Source organism: Sceloporus undulatus, chromosome 9 (genome assembly GCF_019175285.1).
Source record: "Sceloporus undulatus isolate JIND9_A2432 ecotype Alabama chromosome 9, SceUnd_v1.1, whole genome shotgun sequence".
Classification (NCBI taxonomy): domain Eukaryota; kingdom Metazoa; phylum Chordata; class Lepidosauria; order Squamata; family Phrynosomatidae; genus Sceloporus; species Sceloporus undulatus.
The window spans coordinates 15,938,429-15,960,547 of NC_056530.1; the positions used below are offsets into that span (position 1 = coordinate 15,938,429).

The window sequence follows — 22,119 nt, forward strand, 5'->3', positions numbered from 1 at the left end:
CTTCCATCCCACTAAGACCCCTCTTCCACAGCCTCCTTCTCCCAAAGACATAGCCTTGTCAGTCTCTGAGATCAGCGTGGAGCCCCTTTGAGGCTCACTGAAAGAAAGAAGTTGGCAGCAGTCTAGCTTCCTTAGACTTATTCCCTTATTATTAGTATTGTTTCTTCATTGTGTTTTAAACTGTATTTTAGGGTGTGTGTTTGTGGGGGGATGATTTGGGGATACGTGAAGGTATGTTTTACTGTTGTGTTACACAGTCATTGTTATTATTATGGAGCCTGCTTCCTCAGATGTAACATTAGAGGAAGCAGACTGAGGTAAACGCTTCTTCTCAGCCTCAAAGGGGCAACTAATAAGACCTCTCTCTCCACACACAGTCTGCCACCACCAATCACCGACGACGCGAGCCTGGTGACGTCACGAGCAGTCCGCTCCCTGATTGGTCGGCTGCCCTTTCCCGGCGCCCTTTCGGAGCGACGCGATTGGTCCGATTTTCCAACTCGGGTTCCCCTCCCTCCGCTCTGGGCGAGCGGCGCTCAGTCGGTCCCTCCCTCCGAGAGAGAGAGAGAGAGAGCAGGAAGGAAGGAAGGAAGGAGGGCCTCCGTCGCCCTCGAGGCCGGCGGCTCAGTCGGATGCCTGGCTGCCTCAGGAGCCTCAACGGTGGGCGAGGCGCGCGAAGAAGGGAGCCTAAGTGGGATTACTCATGAGTAAGTCTTCTTGGGTGAATCAGGCTGCGTCCACACTGGAGAGATAACCCGGTTTGACACCGCTTTAACTTTATCTGGCTCTAAAGCTATGGAATTCTGGGAGTTGGAGTTTGTTGTGGGGCCCAGAGCGGAGCGGAGCCCACAACAAACTCCAGCTCCCAGAATTCCATAGCAATAAGCCAGACAAGTTAAAGCGGTTCCAAACCGGATTATCTCTCCAGTGTGGACGCAACCTCTGTGTTCAGAAACAGTATTTCCAGTATTGTTCTTTAATCATGATTCCCCTCCTCGCATCATGTATTGGCTCCACCTTGGCCCTAATTGGACTTTAAAACTCTTTTAAGTGTAATATATTTAATTCTTTTAATTAATTTTAATATTAATTTAATTCTTAATATATTGTAATTTTATGTACAGTGTATTGCATTTTATTGTGGACGTTTTTTAGTGTGAGCCGCTCCGATTGTCTTGCTGCGGAAGAAAGAGCGGGATATAAATAAAGGTTTTAATGTTAAATAATAATAATAATATTTATTTAATGATAATAAAAATTTATTGAATTAAAATAGATTTATTTAATAATAAATAAATATTAAATAATAATATTTAAATAATATTAAATAATAATATTTATTTAATAATATTAAATAAGTTTAGTAAATAAAATTATTTAATAATGATAAACAAATATTAAATAAAATTATTTAATAATAAATATAATAACACTAAATTTATTAAATAAAATTAATTTATTTAATAATAATAAAATATTAAATATTTGTTTAATAATAATAAATGTATTAAATAAAATACATTTATATAATAATAAATTTTAAATAATAATATTTAATAATAATAAATGTATTAAATAAAATACATTTATATAATAATAATAAAATTTAAATAATAATATCTAATAATAATAAATTTATTAAATAAAAGAAATTTATTTAACAACAACAACAACAATAATAATACTTAAGTATTAAATAATAATATTTATTCAATAACGATAATAATGGAAGCCAAGCAGTTTTGACACACCTGTTTCAGAAGGCAATAGTGTACTTATGTTTTAAAGGTACTTCGTGGATTATACGCCATTGGCAGGTTTCATTTTTATTGATTTGATCATTTGTATGTACAGTATTTTGTACATTTACAGCGCTATAAAAATAAACTATAATAGTGATAATAATAATAATACATCCAACTCCATGTATTTTTTAAAACACAACATGTATGTACTTGTAGAAGTATTCTATGCTGTTTGTTCTCCTCTCTTACCTTTCTTTCCCCAGCCTTTTCTCTACTATACTAAGGAAATACAAGTCTAGATGTCTCTTGCAAACACCAAACAGCTGATCCTTTAACATCTCCAAGTTCAAAGGAATGTGGGCGCAGGGAGATACTTCGGGGAAACCGCTTTGATTCTTCTGCAAAAAAGCGGAATATAAATAAATAATAATTATTATTATTAATTGGGAAAACTTGCTCAGCTTTCCATTGCTTTTTGTTGCACCTGTTATAGGATCAGTAGCTTGGTGTTGGCGGGAGACAGTGGTGGGGCATCAGACTTGTGTTTCCTAAGTATAGTAGAGAAAAGGTAAGAGAGGGGAACAAACAGCATAGGACACTGTTCTTCTCAAAGTACATACGTGTTGCATTTAAAAAACAAATACATGGAATTGGAAGAAGTACATTATTGCCTTCTGAAACTGGTGTGTAAAATTGCTTTGCTTCTATACTTGTAAGGCTGGGTTTAACTGGCATTACAACTGTGTCAAGTGGGTGTGACTGGCTGGAAAAACTGTTTTCTTACCACACTTTGATCCACGATTGGAACAAATGCCCACCAGTTGTGTGTCTCTGTGTGTGTCCTCATGTTGCCTGTTGATTTATGGCGACCTCATGAATTTTGTAGGGTTTTCTTAGGCAATGGATATTCAGAGGTGCTTTGCCAGCCCCTTCCTCTGAAATGCAGCCCAACACATAATATTCATTGGCAGGCTCCCATCCAAGCACTAACCAGGGGTGCCCCTGCTTCTTAGATCATATGGGATTTTGGTGCCTTTAGGGTATTTAGGCCCACAGTTAATATCTTGCGAACACTTTTGGTTCCCATCTCAAACCAAACTATGTGAAGCATAGAGAAAGATCCGTGCGGTGTTGGTTATATATGTGTGTTTGTGTATATAAAGCTGATAGTGTAGGTAGAGAATGACAGACGTCAAAGAAAGATTTCTTTGACGTACAGTGTTCAGTGTCTGAGCCCTTTAACATCCTTAAGACTGAATATACAGTAGTTGCACACAGCAATAGTATAATATAGACCCTTCAGGGAAAATCAGCACAAAGAAAAACATTGGAATAGAGGAAGCAACAGTATTCTCTTCTGTGTGGCCTTTTTGTGAAAGATGAGTAGTAGTTACTCATGTTCTTTCTTATCTGAGGTGGGTTGAAACATAAGAGCCCTCTTGGCCCCAAGGCCTATCTAGTCTAGTGTTTTCCTTCCTGCAGTGACTTGACTATATCCCCTAGGAATAATGCCCAGAGGCAGGGCTTGGAAGCAATAGTCCTTCTCTGTTGATGCTTCCTGCAACTCTTACAAAGGCTGCCTATGACGGTCATTCAAATAACCTCTTTGTATCTAATACCCCTTCAAAGTCATTTAAGCCCCTGTCCATCACCAAAACTGGAAGTAGTAAATTCCATATGTTAGCTGCACATTATGTAATAACCAAGTACTTTCTTTTGTCAGTTGGTAAACCTCCGCCAGTCAGTTTCATTGGGTCTTATGAGAGTGGCAGAACATTCTACATGATGCACAATTCTCTAATAAACAGCCATTGTATTTAAAAAGTCAGTTATCCTAGCCTTTCTTGCAAAGTCACCAAATCCAACTCCCTGATTACTTTGGTTACCCTTTTCAGCATACAAAGCTGAGTCGAGACTACAAGGTTATGCGTGATGGGATGTGTATGTACTTGTGCATGAGATTCATTTCACCATAGATGTGATCTGTGCAAGTTATACCAGTGGTTCTCAAACTTTGGTCAGGCCTCAGCTGGAATACTGTGTCCAGTTCTGGGCACCCATCGTATATCAAAAAGGATGTTGATAAGCTGGAGCGTATCCACAGGAGGGCAACCAAAATGGTGAGAATTCTGGAAACCATGCCTTATGAGGAGAGACTTATGGAGCTGGGTATGTTTAGCCTAGAGAAGAGAAGGGTAGGAGGTGACATGATAGCCCTCTTTAAATATTTGAAAGGATGCCATACTGAAGATGGAGCAAGTTTGTTTTCTGCAGCTCCATCTTCAGTATGGCATCCTGAAGGACCAGGAGCAAATGGATTCAAACTACAGGAAAAGTGATTCCACCTCAATATTAGGAAGAACTTTGTGACAGGGCAGTAGAACATGCTCATCAGGGAGTGGTGGAGTCTACCTCTTTGGAGGGTTTTAAACAAAAGCTGGATGGCCATCTGTTGGAAGTGCTTCGATTGTGTGTTTTTACATGGCAGGGGGTTGGACTGGATGGCCTTTGGGGTCTTTTCCAAGTCTATGATGCTTAGCAATGAACAAAGAGGCCATTAGAGGTATGAGGATGGGGGTGGAGAAAGATTGGGGGGTGGCAGAGGAATCAGCTTCCAAGAGGCCTTGTTTCTCTGCCCCCAAGTACTCTCACATTGATACCCATTCTCTGCCACTTAGTCACAATGTTTATCTTGCTCTGTTTCTTTCATATGCTCAAGTTCTGCTGACCCATTTCTCTGGGAGGCATTTCTTTTAGTCTGAAAGGTGCTTTTATCTCTTTGTTTGTGACATGCACAAGTCCCTTGCTCACACACACAGGCATGCTCAGCTGCAGGGTTTTTCTTGCTTTCTTCCTCTCTCATACCATCTGAGCTAGTAAATTCATACACACACACATTCTCTCTCTCTCTCTCAAATCATGGTCTCCCTCCTTCACTGATACTGATTCAAACATATTCTCAAACTCTTCCTTTAACACATGCACATGTGGCACTTTCTCACAGTCACTCACACATTAACTCTCTCACACTCTTGGTAGTTCCCTTGGTGAGTGAGTGACTTTCCTTTACACACTAATACTTTCTCACACTCAGTAATAATCTTTTTCTGATTCTCCTTCAGATATGTTCATTCATACAGTCTGACACACAAATTCTCTTTCTCACACACAAACGCATACAGTCACACTCTTCATCTCTTTTTTACATACTCACATGCATTTGTGTGTACTAGCATATACATAAGAGACTGAATGTTTCTGTGTGATTGCATGTGAGAGAGTAAATGAATATATATGTGAGTGAGAGAGAATGAAAGAGCATGAATGAGTGTGCACATATCTGTGCGCATTGGTGTATGTGAGTGTGGCTGTGTGAGAAATACACTGTGTAAAATTTACATGTGTGTTAAGTACTAGATTTCTTGGAATAAAACTGTTCTAATTTGAATGATGTTAATTTCCTTATAAAATGTTAAAATATGAATATACATGAATATTTAAATGAAAATACACATTAAACAAGATATTTTTATTCATATACTATGTCAAGGGGCATACAACATCTGCATGTAGATGTAAAGGGGGTCATGAGGGTAAAAAGTTTGAGATCCACTGGGTTACACCACTTCTCTAGATACATACAGATGTTCTCAAGGGATAGATAAATGCATAGTTAAATGCAATCAGATTTGCAGTCTATTGTTTCAGATGGCAGCACAAGAATATTTCTATGGAAAGTGCAGACTAAGCATTATGAGAAAGTTCATAATGGCCTGTTACAGACTGCCAAAATAAAGCTGCTTTGGGTCTCTTTGGAGGTAAGCTATTTAAATGATGCATGCATCCTAAGAATCCGGAAGCTGCACCAAAGCTGCACTCCAGCGCTTAGGAATGGAGTGTGGCTTTGGCACAACCTCCGGACTCTTAGGACCCATGCGTCATTTAAATAGCATACCTCCAAAGAGACCCCAAGCAGCTTTATTTTGGCAGTCTGGAACAGGCCATAATGAGTTACTTGAGTATGAAAAAAAACTTGCAGAGGATTTTAGGCTCTTCTTTGCTGGAGATATTTAAGCAGAAGTATTTAGGGATGTTATACTGGTACTTGGGATTGAAGGAGGGTAGGACTGTATGATCAGTGCCAAGCTGATTCTAAAGATTTTGAAAGGGAAACAAAGGCCAAAGGAATTACATACACAAGAAATTACAAGCATCAGGAGATTAATTTTATGTCTGCCATTTCTTCTCAGACTTGTTCCCCCATTAAAAAAGTAACATAGGCTGAACTTAAGTGCATTCTTCATGCGTCTTATAAAAACAGGATTTGAGCACATAGTTGCTGGCTTTGGGCAATTGTAAAGGACACCTGTGAATAACAGCAATATGAACTGTAGAAGAATGTTAAGAATGTGTTATTCCTTGAGAAATACATGGGAAACTAAAATAAAATCTCATGTGAGGCACGTTGCCATGTTTCAGAGCCGGCCTTGTTTGCTCAGTGGTTTTTATGATGGTGGTTCAGCTGCGTTCCTGTTCTAAGCGAGCGATGCATATCTTGCTGGGCGGATGTCACACAAATACTCTGCTTTAGGAAATGGTCGTTGGAAGTTGTCAAAACTGTAGGAGTTGCACAGCTTTTTTAAAATGAGGTTTTGTTTTATTTTATGGTTAAGATTAAAAGTTTAAGATAGTCCCCTATCGAACAGCCAGAAGTTCTTCCTAATATTGAGGTGGCATCTCTTTTCCTGTAATTCCTTTCCCCCCCTTTTTTCCTGCTGCAGTAAATATTGTACGATTAACCTGTACATTGTAATGATGATGGATACTGATTGCAAGATATAGTTGAGGCTGGAACTTGAATGTCAGGGCTTGCTTTCCTTAAAGATTCCTCATTTCAAAACTTGTAGCCCTTTAAGAAAAAGATTTAGCCTTCACATTGAATCTTGGCAACCTGTGAGTTGTTAAGCAACAGGATGCTGTGTCTGCCATTTAGCAGGTAACTGTAGAGCTGAATCTCACTGTATAATCTACAGCAAGGTTTCTGTCTCCCTCTGTGAGAAAATAAATGAACACTAAGCAGTGAAGAAGCAGTGATGGATAAGAAATGCGTAGATTGTCTTGGTGCTCTTTCTATTCTAGGAGGCATGGTGTATTGTTGCTCGCTGTTGTGTGCCTTCAAGTCATTTTCAACTTATGGCGACCCAAAGGTGACCCTATCATGGGGTTTTCTTGGCAATATTTGTTCAGAGGAGGTTTGCCATTGCTTTCCTATGCGGCAGAGGGCATGTGACTTGCCCATGGTCACCCATTGGGTTTCATGGCAAAGTTGGTAATCAAACCCTGGTCTTCAGAGTCATAGGCCTGTTACAGACCGCCAAAATAAAGCTGCTTCAGGTCTCTTTGGAGGTATGCTATTTAAATGATGCATGCACCCTAAGAATCCGGAAGCTGCACCAAAGCTGCACTCCAGTGCTTAGGAATGGAGTGTGGCTTTGGCGCAACCTCCGGACTCTTAGGACCCATGCGTCATTTAAATAGCATACCTTCAAAGAGACCCAAAGCAGCTTTATTTTGGCAGTCTGTAACAGGCCATAGTCTAGCACTGAAACCATTATGCCAAGCTGGCTTCTGTACGGAGTATATCACGGATGAAATGTTGTGTGTTATATGGGCAGTTTTTCCCTTTGCCCCTGTTTAAAGTACAGTGCCTAATCTTAAAGGAGAAATCTGGAATGATTGGCAAATTGCATGTGTTAATACAGAGAGCTGTTATCTCAATTGCTGGGGGAACTGACTGCTGATGGTGATTAACTCCTAGACTTGTTTTGTATACGTTGCACATACCTCTCCCCGTTTCCTCCTAGCCAATTTTTCACTTCCTGTTTAAATTGGCAAAACGCTTCTGGCTTGAGGTCAGTGTTAATGTCGCTGTGTGAAAATGTCAGGTTTTACTTCGGTGTGTTCTTATCTTGCTGATCGTTTTGTGTGTTCAGCTTTTCAGGAGGTAATGATTTCACTTCACCTTCTCTGATTTATTGCAGAAATTGCGTGCAAGCTGGGGGCAAACAAATGCTGGGCTCCAAAGAGTAAGGCGTTCTAGATGTTGAGCAAATAGGTCTGTGCAATTTGAGGTGAGTACACTTAAACTCTCATTTACTTAGCTGAATAAATATATAGGATTTTTCTATTTGCAGTACATATAGTTGAACAATTACCCAAGTGCAAACTCTCTTCCTTTTAGGGACTTGACTTCTGTATGACTTACTTTCTTGTACTGCTTTGTGCCTCTGGTCTCTGCTATGAAATACTCTTACCTTCTCCCCATAACCTACACAATCATTTAAAAGACAACTATCTCCAGAGCAGGGAACAAGTGCGCCCTAAAGAAATGGTAGACACTCTTTTGATGTAGATTGTATGCCATCAGCTGTTCTGAAACAACTTATATACTTTTAAAATTCCAGTTACATGTGCCAAGAAACCTCTTCTAATGACACGGAAGACATGTGCCCCTATGTGTGGGTTTGGACTTTAGTGTCAGAAACTGGAACACTTACCATTTAGATATGAGTAGCTGCAAGGTTGGCCAGGATGTTGTGGTACCTCTACAATCTCTGTAACCTGTAGCTATGGTGCAAATTGCCATGCCAGCTTAAGGAATTAATAGACTTTTTGTGACTCATCTCACTTTCCCTGATGTATGCACCAAACACTAGTCACTAGAGAATGACACACTCTTGTAAATAATAATTCAGAAGCATTCAACCATCGCCAGCTCAGTTTACTTTCCTCTCTCCTCCTGCAATGATATTATCTTTAGAATTTAGAATCATGGAGTTGGAAGAGACCACAAGGGCTATCCAGCCCAAACCCCCTGACATGTAGGAATACACAAATGACTATTGGTTTGTGTAGCCTCTATTTAAAAACCTCCAAAGAAGGAGACTCATAGGGAGTGTGTTGCACATTGAGCAGCTCTTTCTCTCAGGAAGTTCTTCCTAATGTTGAGGTGAAATCTCTTTTCCTGTAGTTGGAATCCATTGCTCTGTGTCCAGCACATTAAACACATAAGTAACTATGTCTTTGTGATGGATTTTATTTATTTATTTATTGTCCTCAGCATCATAATCTATCAAAATACTAGGCCATCTAGATCAGTTTGCATTATGGCACTAAGCTTTCCATCTAATTAACCATAAATTCGGAGTCAGGAAGAAGCTTCATAAGGCCATAACAAGCACTGTGCGTATCAAAGCACTGTTGGCAGTGAATGTGATTTATGCAACTAAAATAATTCACATCTCCTCCTCCAGAACTGTACCGTAAAGATGAACAAGAAGAGAGGAGGAAAAATGCCTAGAATTCACAGTGTAATTGTGGGTTAACAATTGTTTGTGGTTTTCCTTGTTACTGCGGTTTGGTGGCAAGAGAAAAGAAGTTAACTGGTTTTGAAGACTTGGACTTACAGAAAGGCTTTAAACTGTAGTTTCTGCCACCTCAAACGCTAAGTGACAATAATGATAGAGACAGATGTAAGACTTGTATCTCTATGGTGTGGAAATGGAGAGCATTTTTCTACTCTGTAGACATGCAGGATCTGTTTTATTTTTACAGGAGCTCAAAAGTTGGGTGCAAAATGGGGCTGGGGGAAAAGAGCCAACTACCTCTTAAAGTCCATGGGTCTTAGGAAGCTGCTTTATGCTGAGTCAGACTGTTGATCCATCTAGCCAAGAGAAGGACTCACTTGGTACTCCATATTGATTGCATTTCAGATCCCAGCAGCCCTACCTAACATAGCCAATGGAGAGAAATGCTGGGATTTGCAGTCCAGCCACGTCTGGAGGGCTGCCTAATTCCCATCCTGACCTAGCCTCATATTTTCAACACTGACTGGGTACCTCCACAGACCATGATCTTTCCAAGCCTTTGTTGGTACTGGGTAGTAAACCTGGCATCTTCTACACCTTGCATAGCATGAGCTCTGTGATTTAGCTTCAGCCTCATAATATATGACCTTTATACTAAAATACAAATTTGCATGTTACTACAAATCAAGAGTTCTACCCAATTTAGAGCCAAAAGTTGCTATTGTTAAACAATTAGGATCTGGAAGACCTTGCTCACAGATTAGCTAGTAGATTATATACTGTATTTCTGCTTTGAGGAACCTGGCTTGGCACACAGATGCTAACATCAAGTGTAGGGTTTAGTTACTCAATTTGTCTGATCTTTCTCCTCTTAGAAAACGTGTTTGTATTACAGCACATTATAAGATTACCATTTTAGCCAGACTGGGGACTGGCCACTTTCCAAGTAGTATACCTTTTCACACTGATCAGAAACATGCAGTGTAATATTGATAGAACACAATCTCTTGTTATGTTACAAGAGGTGTGCCTTCTCATGTTGGTATTTCTTTTGTGAGGAGGGTATTTTTGAACCGGTTTCTCCAGTAGTAATCCTGATAGGCAAGAGTTAACAATTGGTCAGGAATTAAATTGAAGACCACAGCCGAAACAAACTCTTGCTTGGCAAGGTCCATTACATTCCACAGTAGGGATGTGTTTGATTAAATGTGAAAGGGTGGGAGAGAGCTTTTTTACCAAGCTTCACTATTGTAGATGCTTTTTATTACTACTGATTAAACCAGACTAGCTATCCACCCTTATTATGCCCAGTTGGTATCCCCTTAGTCCTTCTTTGGTGGATAGGGGCTTCTAGGAGTTTCTGTCTCAAAAAGTACTATTTCCAAGCTTTAGCCAGAGGACACACCTCTTGTCAGTGTCGGAGTTTAGATATGCACTTATGTGTGTTACACTTGTAGTCATTGATATACCTGTGGAAATCTCAGTCGGGCTTTTTGGCAGGATTAGGAGAAAAGGATGTGAGTGAATTGGTTGGACAAACAGAGCGGTCCTATGGTTTCAGAAGGAGCTTTGAGTTATTGCTGGCAGTTCTGCCTATTGTGTGTCTGTGCAGGAAATGGTGGAAAAGCATGGTGCAGGCTGCACTAGTATAAGCTAGAAGACAGTAGTAGAATGCTACAAGTAACTTGCTTTTTCTAGTTTGTCCAGGCAGCAGGCTTGTTTTGATAATCTGCTAATATAAATGGTAGTTGATCAGGAGCCCACATGTATGTTGCTGCTATCTCTTGTTTTACAGAAAGAAAAGATTAGAGGTCCCTTCCTCCCCCCCCCCCCCCAGTTTTTATATGAACTAGGAATTATTTTTGGGACTAACAAGTGCAGTGTAGGCTATGAATTCACAAAAAAGAACATCTGGCTGTGATCAAGTGCTATTAGGCAATAGCTCCCTGTCCTAGCAACCTATTTTCAGGTGTGATCTAGGAGAAACCGAAGATCACACTTCTGGGATTCTCCTGCATCTGAACGGAAAGTACAGTCCAGTTCTTTCAAAACCAAAGGAGAAATATCTTTGAAGATTTCCTAAGGAATGGTAATTAGAAATTTCCCAGGACCTGGTAACTTCTTCTATCTTAATCTCAAAGTTGTCCAGGGAATGGTGCCTGTGCCGGCATCGGTGCATTCATTCTGCTGTGTTGATTTTGCAGTAATGTAATGTTTTATTCACACTGAATGACCCATTGAATATGATGTAAATAGTTTAATGTTCATGGAGAATCAATAGTCAAGGATTTTGTGAAAGAGACCATCAAATAAAAAAGCTGCTGTTTGCTGACTTGGGGGCTATGGTAGTTAATCTCAAAAACAAGTTGATCCAGTCAATACCACACTAAAAGCCATGATCTAAATCTCTGGATTCTGCTTAAATTCATGGAAGGATGTGCTTCTTTCTCTTCCATCTTCTCAAATGCAGTATGATGCTCTCGACTGAGCCTCTTGGGGTGAAGGGTTGGGCATGATAACAAAAGCCCTTCAGGGAAATTTTAAATTACATTTGTGAAGGGATTTGTAGAGTGGTATTTTCTCTTCCACCCCATATCAGCTTGGGACATCTTGACCTGAAAGTGCTTCAGCCATTTCCTTGTTCCTCCTTAGTTTTGGAAATAGGCATTGCTCTGAGACACCTGTCATGCTGGGTAGGGCATGGGCTGCCATAACAACCATGACTCACAGCTGATGTGGGAGCAGAACAGGAAACCAGAATGTACAGCTCTCCTAATTTCTGGCTGTGGAATTCGTTGCAATTCTCCAGGCCCCTTGGGGAGAATCCTTTTCTTGCTCTGTCACTTCAGATCCTGCTAGGTAGGCAGCATTGTGCAATGGTTTATATGTGAGGGGTTAGCAACCGGAAACCCCAGGGCTGATATGGTCTTCTCAGGTATACCAGTTCATGTCCCTGCCTCAATTGCAAAAAAGGTGTGGGGGGGGGGGAGGGAGGATGTGATGATGAGACTTCCCGCTGTGTCTCTATTTAGGAAAAAAACCAGTTGTGGGCTAGAGAGCCAGTGTAATGTAGTGGTCTGGCTGTTGGACTGTGACTCTGGAGACCAGGGTTCGATTCTCAACTCAGCCGTGAAGCCTAGTCGGTGACATTGGGCAAATCACACTCTCACAGTCTTGGGGAGGCAATGACAAATCACCTCTGAACCAATGTTGCCAAGAAAACTCTATGATAGGTTCACGTTAGGGTTACCATAAGTTGGAAATGACTTGAAGTATGCAACAACAAAGTTGTGGGCTAATGTCGTGTGTTCTTCTGCTAGTTGAAGTATGGCAGGTGGTGGAAGGCCTAATAAAAGTATAGTAGTATACTGCTTAGAGTGTTAGACTGGTACTGGAAGGAGTTGGATTTATATCCCAATTCAGCCATGAATTTGAGTGAGTGACCAGAATCTTTCCCAAGCTAACTTTCTTCACAAGGGTTTTGTAAGGTTGAAGAATGGCTTGAGTGTCCATCTGTTCTTTGAGTAGTGGGTGGGATAAAAACAAAACTCTTCTCTCCTGATAATGTTGGCACTATTTTGACCCTATTGCTAAAATGCCCCAATCCCCTTTTCCCGATTGTATGTGAGGATATGTGTAGAGTGGGGTGACAAAACCCCCAAATACATTTTAGTATAGTTTTTCTTGTTTGTCCAATCCTACTTCTAGTTTCACTCACACCTCTTTTCCTGCTCCTGATACATATGCTTGATATATCCTCTCTCATTCTTCTTATTCTTCATGTTTCCTTTTTATTCCATGAGCACTTTGCATTTGGTGAGTCTACATTTAATTTTGTTTCTATGGAGCTTCTCAACAGGCCGGAACATGCTGTTAACATGCTTTGTCTGGCTATTTGCATACTTGAGCTTGTGATGAGCAGATTTTGTCTGGGTTGGCCAGCTGCTACTAGTATGCACTATCAGAAACTGAGCTTGTCTACCTACACACAAGAGAGAAAGTGCTTTTCTGATGATCTTGGAATCTTGGTGAATCCAACATTTTAACTAGTACTATTTCCAATTAAAGAAACTTATTTAATTTATCAGTCAGTCAGATCTTCATAAGCATGCTTACAATTGCTTACATTAGCAATTCTTGGTGGCTGTTCCTGGGCTGTTGAACTCTCTTTCCAGAGAGACTAGACTGGCCCTTTCTATGGTGGCCTTCTGACAGCTGATTAAGGCTTTTCTGCTTTGTCAGGCCTTTGGGAAATGACTGTCTATGCAGAGACAGCTTTGGATAATCTGCTGCGTTGTCCGCATTTGTTGCTTTTTTATTGGTGTGCTTCTAAATTGCTCTTAATTCTTTTGCTCGTTTAGTTATAAGTTAATCTTTATACATTTTTGGTGTTGTGAACTTTTATTTGTACTTGTTTTACACCACTTTGGCTGGGAAAATGGTAGCATATAAACGGATAATATAGTCAAATAAAACATTGTTTACATTACATGCATGTATATGCTGCAGTAGATTTCACCTTAAAGGCACTCTCAACCACGTGAAAAAAGAAAGAGGAAAGGATGTACTTAAGGCGTTGCTTACCATCTTCAGGTTTAATAAATCTCTGTATCAAAATGAGAGTTTTTAAGAGGTTTGCTGGACTGATTAACTGGGGAAAAGCTCCTTTGATGGATCAGAAGGTATGTGTTTTTCTTAATGGGCTCATTTGACTAAGTCCTATTTTTAAACTCTTGTTTTCTCAACAGGTCACTGTTTCCTTTCTCCTTTGTTGCTGGCATCTTTAAGCCCAGCTGCACCATGGATAGATGATCTTGGCCCTGCCCCGCCATGCTGCAGGTGCGTGGCCGCTACCTGCTGCTCTTCCTGGGAGTGCAGCTGGTGGTGATGGCCCTGTTGTATCGTGAGGGCTATCGGAAACGTGTTGCCTATTTCCTAGGCATTTTCTACAAGGGGGGCACATTGACAATGTTGGCCAGCTTACACAATGCCTCGCTCCCAGGGGATGTCTACGCCAACCTCAGCTTGATTGCTCGCCCCCCTCTGCCCCCGGATGACCTTCCTTACTGTCCAGAGGTGTCTCCTTTCCTTGGTAAGAGAACCAAAGCACCTAGATTTTCAGTCCTGATTCTGGTGGACTTAAGCGATCTTGGCTGATACAGAAATAAAAAGAAAAATAGAAATAGAAGTACAGAATCAATAAAGAATCCTTCTGTTGAACCTACATGTTGTATAAAGGTGATGCAGGCTTTTGAGTTGCACTTAAAGGGCAAAGATGAGTGAGAGAAGATGGAGTAAATTTTGAGCAAACTTTTGAGCCAGGAAAGGGGGGAGGAGAGGATGCAGCCTCTGTCAAAGTTATTTTAGGTCCTTGGTCCATATAATTTGAAGCCCATCTAGATCATATGTGGGCGAAGTGTACACCCCCCTTGCAATGATTTTGTTCACTTACTGTTTTTGTAAAAGAAAGGCAGGGGGTGTGTGGGTGCAAAATTTTCCCATACCTTCTAGAGGGCAATATGGATCATTTTGGAACTTTAGTTTTTGGCGGTGGGAGAGGATGCAGAGGAGGAGTGCAGCCCTTCTGGACGGCTAATGTGTTCTCATGGCCCCCCACAGCTGCCTACCCCTAATTTAGACCAACCAGCCCCATGTGCAGGAATCCACTGTTAAAGTGTCCCTGAGAGATGGCTGTCTAACCTTTTTTAAAAACCTCTGATGAACGAGAGCTCCCCCTTTTCTAACATAGTCCATTCCTATACTGAACAGCTCTGACCATCAGTAGGTTCTTAATGTTTAGTCATACTCTCCTTTCTTTTAATTTGAATCATTGGACTGGCTTCTGCCTGGTGATGGGTTCAATGTAACTGAAAAGCTTGTACTGTATCATTTTCACAGTTTCTGGCTGGTTTAATGAAACAGCAGCAATGTTCTGTCACTGCAGCTTGAGCACAGTAGCAGTGACTAGTGAATACAAACCTATAGTTACAGGAATCGACAAAAATGGATTTGCAACTTCAGGGTCTGTCTGAAAAAATATTCTTTAGTTAGTTGCTAAGTGATCTGTGAAGTGGGAGAATCGGTTCTCCTCTCACCTATTTCAAACAAATAATTCAAGCATGACAATATGACAAGAAATAGAGTGGGGTGATAAAAATAAAGACAATGGAATACACTGAAGTTAATCTTGCAACTCCGTTTTAGTCTATAATGGAAATCTTTTGAGTTGTTCTTCATTAGAATGTTGGTTTGTTGTAAAGGGGACCTCCAGTCATTGATACATGGTGTGGTGAAGAAAGGTTTACTGACACATCTCTGTCCATCCACAGGAGGCCCCATTCGGGTGACCTTTCCCGCAGGCTTGTCACTGGAAGATATTGGGCGGAAGAATCCTTACGTGAGCAGAGGGGGTCGCTACCGTCCCCCAGACTGTGATGCCATCCACAAAACAGCTGTCATCATTCCCCATCGGAATCGGGAGCAGCACCTGAAATATCTGCTCTACTACCTGCACCCCTTTTTACAACGGCAGCAGCTTAGCTATGGTATCTACATAATCCATCAGGTATGTTACTACAGCAGGTGAAACGGGGGAAGCAGGGATCTTGAGGAGCTGGAAGGAAGGGCCAGAATCCTGTTGTTTAGTCCCAATTAGAAAGACACATATTTCTAAAACACGTTCAGTCTACTTGTTTGGTCCATAGTCCATGTCACTCGAGCCTATATGAGCAGGTTGTTTACCTGTAACTGTAGTTCTTTGAATGTGACCTCACACAATTGGGATCCCTGCACCTATGCAGTGTGATTTCTGGACCTTCTAAAGTTGTGGAGCTGGTGTTTAGGCAATAGTGTCCCCCCCACTTTTTTCTTTTAGGTATATATGTAGCCCTGGACCTGAGGCCTCAGCTCCAAGTCCGTGAAGCAGCAGAATTTAGGAAAAAATGGGACACCTGTTGTGGGGAGTAGAAGGGATTGTGTGAGGTCACAGATAACCATTCAAACTTGTGGCAGGCTTGGGATCTGAACGCCTGGCAATGAGAGCAGGAGACCATGTTATGTGTTTTCCCAAGGCAAAGGAAGCACTTGTGTCTGTCCTTTTCTGGAATTTCCCCTCTGGAAGTGGAACACAATTTGAAGGAAGCCAACAATGCCATACAAAAAATCTGGGTCAATAACCTATAAAGAGAAGAAGTACCAGCCAAAACAAAAGAATAGTCAGGAAAAACAATCCAAGTCATTCACCCAAATGTGATAGAAGTTTGTAGGAGAAGCTCTAATCAACACTACTGCTGTGGCAGGCAAAAAAGAACTGGGGCCTGAGGGTCAGAGCTATCTATCTATACCTAATGGGGAAGGGATGGGGCTACCTCCAAAACACCAGCTCTACAGCTTTAGAAGCTCTAGAAATCTCATTGGTCAGGGACAGAGTTTTCACTTGTGTTAGTCACAAAGACCACGAAGAACAATTCTATGGTTGGTCAACACATTGATTCAGTAGGTCTAGTCTAGTCAGTAGGATTTAGGCCAGTGTTTCCTGCATTTTCAGCACATGCCCAGGAAAAAGACAAGTGGTGGAATTCAAGCTGGGAGTGAGGGCTCTTTCTGGAAAAAAGAAGAAGAGTGCATATCAAGGAGCCACAATCCTCTGCCAGTTACAGGAAACTGGCAGTGGCCACCATATGCTCCCCCAGTCTCTACGTTGGTGTGCTGTTTTTCTACCATTAGGGTGTGATATAGCAGCACCACCTGTTTTGTCTCTTCTTTGGTGGGAGAGGAGGACTGCTCACTGTAGGCTGGTGACCAAGTAAAGATGCTTTCAGTGCTAGGCAGCAGTATGAGACAGTGAGCAGCAAGTCATGGATTTCTGCTGTGCTGAAGAGCTGGACACAAACCACATGTTCTAACAAGAGTAGTATAGAGGGGACAGTCCAGTGATAGCATCCAATGACATAAGATTTTTGAAATGGGAAGAGTTCAACTGGGGAACCTCAGATGTGGCCAAATGGGATCCCATTAGAGTTTATCAATCTGTAGGCATGAGAAATAATGACTGGTTGTGAGAGAGGAATTGTTTTAATATGGGTTGTATGCATGTGTGTGTATAAATCTAGAAATTTTAGTCAAAAAACTGACTCAAAAAACCTGAGTTGACTTATCCACGGGTCACGGTAAGTACTGTAATTTAATGCTTATGTTTTTTAAAAAAGGAACAATTCCCTGATGAAAGGCAAGAGCATAATCTGTCATGTAAGGAGTGGTTTCCTCTACTCTCTCATCCTTCCAGCCTTTAGGCTGAGCAGAAACAGTTATGCTTGCTGGAATTTTGTAGGTTCTTTGACATTGTTTTCCTTTGCTTCATCTTTTAGACCCTGTGTTATATGCTCCTAAGTTTTACCCCTGACTTATCCATGGGTCATAGCAAAAAAAGGTTTGGCCCCCAAACCTGCCCTTGACTTGTAATACATGAGGTCTACTTACAGTTGAGTATATATGGTACATGCTTCACTGTGATGTCACATGTCTTTCTCAGGCTGAGAACTACACTTTTAATCGAGCCAAACTCTTGAATGTGGGCTTTAAGGAGGCTATGAAGGATGAAGATTGGGACTGTATGTTTTTCCACGATGTGGACCTTATCCCTGAGGATGATCGCAATGTGTATACCTGTGACCGCTTTCCTAAGCATGTTGCTGTTGCTATGGACAAATTCGGCTACAAGTAAGTTTATTGAGTGTGATATTTCTTTGCAAGAAAATGCTTGTCCTTTGCTTCTCTCCATCCCAACTATTTCCTTCTTAAAATAGATACCCTTTATGTTTGACTTATTTCTGAAAAGAAAATTGTGGTAAAATGGCTTTTCTTTTCATTCTTTGTAGACTGCTAACTAGAAATAAGTATGGTATGTGCTAGAATGTTTTTATTGTTAGGCAAGCTCAGGGAGAGCTGGGTTTAAATCCTCACTCAACCAAAAAGTGGACTAGATAGACCTTGAAAGCTGGTCATTACCTGTCAGCTAAATCTACTTCACAAGAATTGTTGTGAGGATAAAACAAGTGGAAGAACCATGCATAGTACCATGAGTGCATTGGAGAAAAGGTGAAGAGTGTCCAGGGGGAAGGTTGGATGGGTTTCTTCTTGCATGTGACTGCATGTTAGGCTGACACAGGGAAATAGTGGGAGTTCATGAAGGGAAACATCCTCCATCCAAGCAAGGAACATCTTGTGTCTTAAGATAAGTGCATTAGCCCAACTTGTTCTTCACAGTCTTGAAACAAATCATAAACAATATTCAGGAATTCTTAACCATGTGTGTTCAACATACAAGGAGGAGAATGTGCCAACCCATTTCATAATCTCTTTGCTTATAAGAAAAGCAACCAGTCTGGAAAGCTTCCTTTGCCCATGGAGGTTTTCCATGCAGGCCAGAGTCCTGATTTCCTTATAACTGGGCTTGTGAGCCTGCATGAGTGAAGAGGTGTCCAAATCCACTGAGGTTTCAGCAAGCAAGTTGATGACAAAGAGGGTAGGGTTGTGGTTTCCTTTACCTGTTGACTTAATACCTTTAAGAAAGCCTGAATAGGGCTTGAATTGCATATGAATGTTGGTGCAAGAAAGGCCTCTTCAGAAATTAACTATAGTGCTGCCCTTGAAAGCCCTACTGTCACTTGTATATCAGAGGGAGAGAATACAATGTAGTTTTAACATGGCTGGGACCAGCTGTCATGTAACATTTTGTCCCTCAGATGGATCTGGTTCAGTTGCATTATTATAACAGTTAAATAAGAACTGATATCCAAATCTACTGTTTTTTCTTTCCTGTCCTTTTCCCCTTTTGTATGATGTTTATTAAGTTGCAACCCTGCTAGCAGGGGCTGAGATTCTAGGTGCCTTTATATCTCCCAGAATAGGTCTTGCAAGAGTTTTTCTGAGATTTTATGTGCATGATACTAGCTTGTAGACCTACAAGTTCAGAAATGTCCTTTTAAAATAAAAATATCCTGTTAGGCTTCCCTACAAGACCTACTTTGGAGGTGTTTCAGCACTCAGTCCAGAGCAGTATATGAAGATGAATGGCTTTCCAAACAACTACTGGGGCTGGGGCGGTGAAGATGATGACATTGCAGTCCGGTAAGAATTTTTCTGCCAGAGACAAACCTTGGTGTTAGAAGAGCAGACAGATTTATTTTCAGGCATTCAGCAGTCTGCTGTTTATATGGAGAAAGATGTAAGGTAGTATAATGGAGGTTGGGGTCTCAGGAATTCTGGCTCTCAAGGCATTTGCCCTGTATTACCCCAAAGTCTCTATAGAACAAGGGGAATCTGGGCAGGGATCAAGGTGGATCAGGCAGGATGTATACTTTTCTTGTGGTTTTTTTTTTGTGTGGGAAATATCACAAAGACAGTGAGATAGTTTTGGAGGTACTGAAACAGTGCAATGCATAGATATCTTGATTGTTGAGTTACCCGTACATGTGTTGGAACCACTTACAGACGCCTACTAATGCTGACGTATCTGTCCTCTCATGCAGGGTAGCACTGAGTGGGATGGTGATCTCTCGCCCATCTATTCAGTATGGCCGTTACCGTATGATTAAACATGGGCATGACAAGGGCAATGAGCAGAACCCCAAGAGGTGAGTGAGCAACTAGATTTCTGCTACATAACATTAGATAGCCAAATGTATTTCATCTGTAGAACACCAGCCCTGCCCCTTTTGTCCCTGAAAACCTTATTAACATCTTCAGAATCCATAGTGCTCAGGATGCATAACTGATGCAGATGCTATCATAGATTCATGGTGAATAATTTGTTATGTGCATGTAAAGCCCCTGACCTTAGCCAAGTTTGCACGATGGCTTAAGGCATTTGCTGCCAGCTTTTGTGAAAGAAGAGAAAGCTGTCAGTTCTGCTGGGATTAACACATTAAACTAGAGTGAGATGAAAACCTGAGAAGAAGCCTTAAGATGCACAGAAGCTAAAGAAGGGGGTCTGGTCCAGTTAGAGCTATGCAGATTTTTATACACTTGTCTTAAGATTTCTTTTTCCGTCTGAACATTGTGCTGCAGCTCTTAATGGCATGTACTTGTGTAGAACAAAAATAATCAAGACTAAAATGTTTATAGCCATAGAAAACATGCTAATTCGGATTGTAGCACCACTGAATGCTGCTTGGTTCTTACTGACACCATTCATCTCATTGCCAATAATGTACACCTCTTTCTGCCTGTGTGATATTTGTCCCACTCTTATGTCTTCTTAGCAAATTTAACTCAACTACCTATTATTAGTGTAAAGTCCTTGCTTTCTAAACTGCACTTTCTTGGCCAGTGCCATTGTTATTCTGCCGTCTTCTCAACCTATAGCTGTTCATGAACTCACCCTGTGAGTTTTCATCAGAGAACCCATTGAATAATTGAGTGGACTTGCATACTTTCTGAGATGCAGGCTGCAAAATATTGACCAAATAATACTATTCCACTAACCATTTCTGTAAAAAGAATAGAGTTTTCCCCTAAACCACACATAGGACGTTATATGGTCCAGGGAGAGAAGGCAGAATTCTTGATTAAACTTTTCCTGTCAATTCTTCTAGATTTAACTTGCTGGCCAAGACAAGGAGAACGTGGAAGCAGGATGGCATGAACACATTGGAATACCAGCTGCTTTCCAAGGAACTGCACCCTCTCTACACAAATATCACTGTCTTCATTGGCACCGAGAAAGGAATGAAACATGCCACGTGATGTGCTTGCTTCCAAGTGGCATGGGGACAGGAGCTTCGCTCTGACACTGCTCCTGGACTCAGAAAACCAAAGAATCTGGAGGGATGTACAGCCCTGAGCACTATGGCTGTGCCATGTGATGACTGCAGTGGCCAGCAGGGTGCCAGGGTAACTGTTCCAGGGACTCTGTAGAGACGTCACACAAGACGTTTCCAGTTGCTCCCAGCATTTTTATCTTGGGAGGTCTGACTTTTCAGACTTTGCTCGTGAGATGCCTTGGTTGAAGGAGCAGCACAGTAGAAGCAGGACTGTTCTTTGTAGTCCGAATCTCCAGTTGCTGGACCATGGTTTGTTTTTTCTTATTAAAGTGCAATTTATTTTAAAAGTGTGTTGTCAAGTTGCAATTTCTCTGCTGTTGTCAGAAGCCAGCTCTCCTGGGTGAATTCTTTGCAAGGATAGGAGCTGGGACCTAGTTGGCTGAAAATAAATCCATGCCGGTGGTTCTGTTTCCAGAGCCGATTGGTGAGTCAACATACAGTACAAGCAATTGAATGATTTTGTCTCAGCAGGGGCCTGTATGCATATTATCAGCAGTGCCTGGGAAGTCATGGTAGAACGACACACTAGTTTGTGTTTCTCCCTGCTTGCCAAAATGACTTGTTCTGGGCTCTCTTTGTGTTCGTTCATTGCAGCCTGTGCTGCAGAAACATTCTAACTGGATTTTCTCCCTCAGGTTTTCAGACTAGCTAAATGCAAATGGATCTTTCTCATAACTGTTATCTCTGTCCAGAAGGTCCTGTCTGTTTTTTCATCAGATATTTATTATGCCTGCGTTCCCTAACAAAGTCAGATTTTTTACAACCACGGATGGGCAAGCAGCAGGCAATATTGCAGTTAGTTGAATTTGTCTGAATGAACTTGCTGTTGAGTTTTCCAGTGATGTAATTCAATAGCTACTCCAAATTCACAATTGCCAGTTTCTCCTAAAACTTCAAACTCCTCCAACACAGAAGTTCTTGGAATATTACTTTTAAAAGGGAACTGGTTACTTTACTCATTACTCTGACCACCCATTTGTTACATTTACAGCAATCCAGAAAGATCTCTCTTGAATTCTTGTTACAGTACTAGCAAAATATCGTTGTTGTGCAGCTGGAAAATACAGGAAAATGTTCTCTGGCTGCCCCAAAAGGCCATTCAGATACTTTGCTTTGAACAGTCTGAGAAAAGCACCCCCACCCCAAAAAGGTACAGAACAATCTTTCTGAGCTGTTAAATAAAGG

The 22,119-nt window shown here is 41.1% G+C and overlaps 1 protein-coding gene across 4 annotated transcripts; it reads left to right on the plus strand.

The window, feature by feature from the left end:
- The first annotated feature begins 519 nt into the window (after positions 1-519).
- On the plus strand, positions 520-21,221 carry LOC121915251 (beta-1,4-galactosyltransferase 3-like). Of its 4 annotated transcripts, none has more exons than XM_042439281.1 (8): positions 520-660; positions 7,787-7,876; positions 13,861-14,204; positions 15,442-15,677; positions 17,643-17,830; positions 19,118-19,240; positions 19,642-19,746; positions 20,707-21,221. In XM_042439281.1, exons 3-8 carry the CDS (start codon positions 13,943-13,945, stop codon positions 20,855-20,857), a joined length of 1,065 nt encoding a protein of 354 aa, XP_042295215.1. In that variant the 5' UTR covers positions 520-660; positions 7,787-7,876; positions 13,861-13,942; the 3' UTR covers positions 20,858-21,221. The 4 variants fall into 4 exon arrangements, with proteins under 4 accessions (XP_042295215.1, XP_042295217.1, XP_042295213.1 ...); XM_042439279.1 differs by having other exon boundaries at positions 543-707; XM_042439283.1 differs by lacking the exon at positions 19,118-19,240 and having other exon boundaries at positions 540-707.
- Positions 21,222-22,119: the final 898 nt, after the last annotated feature.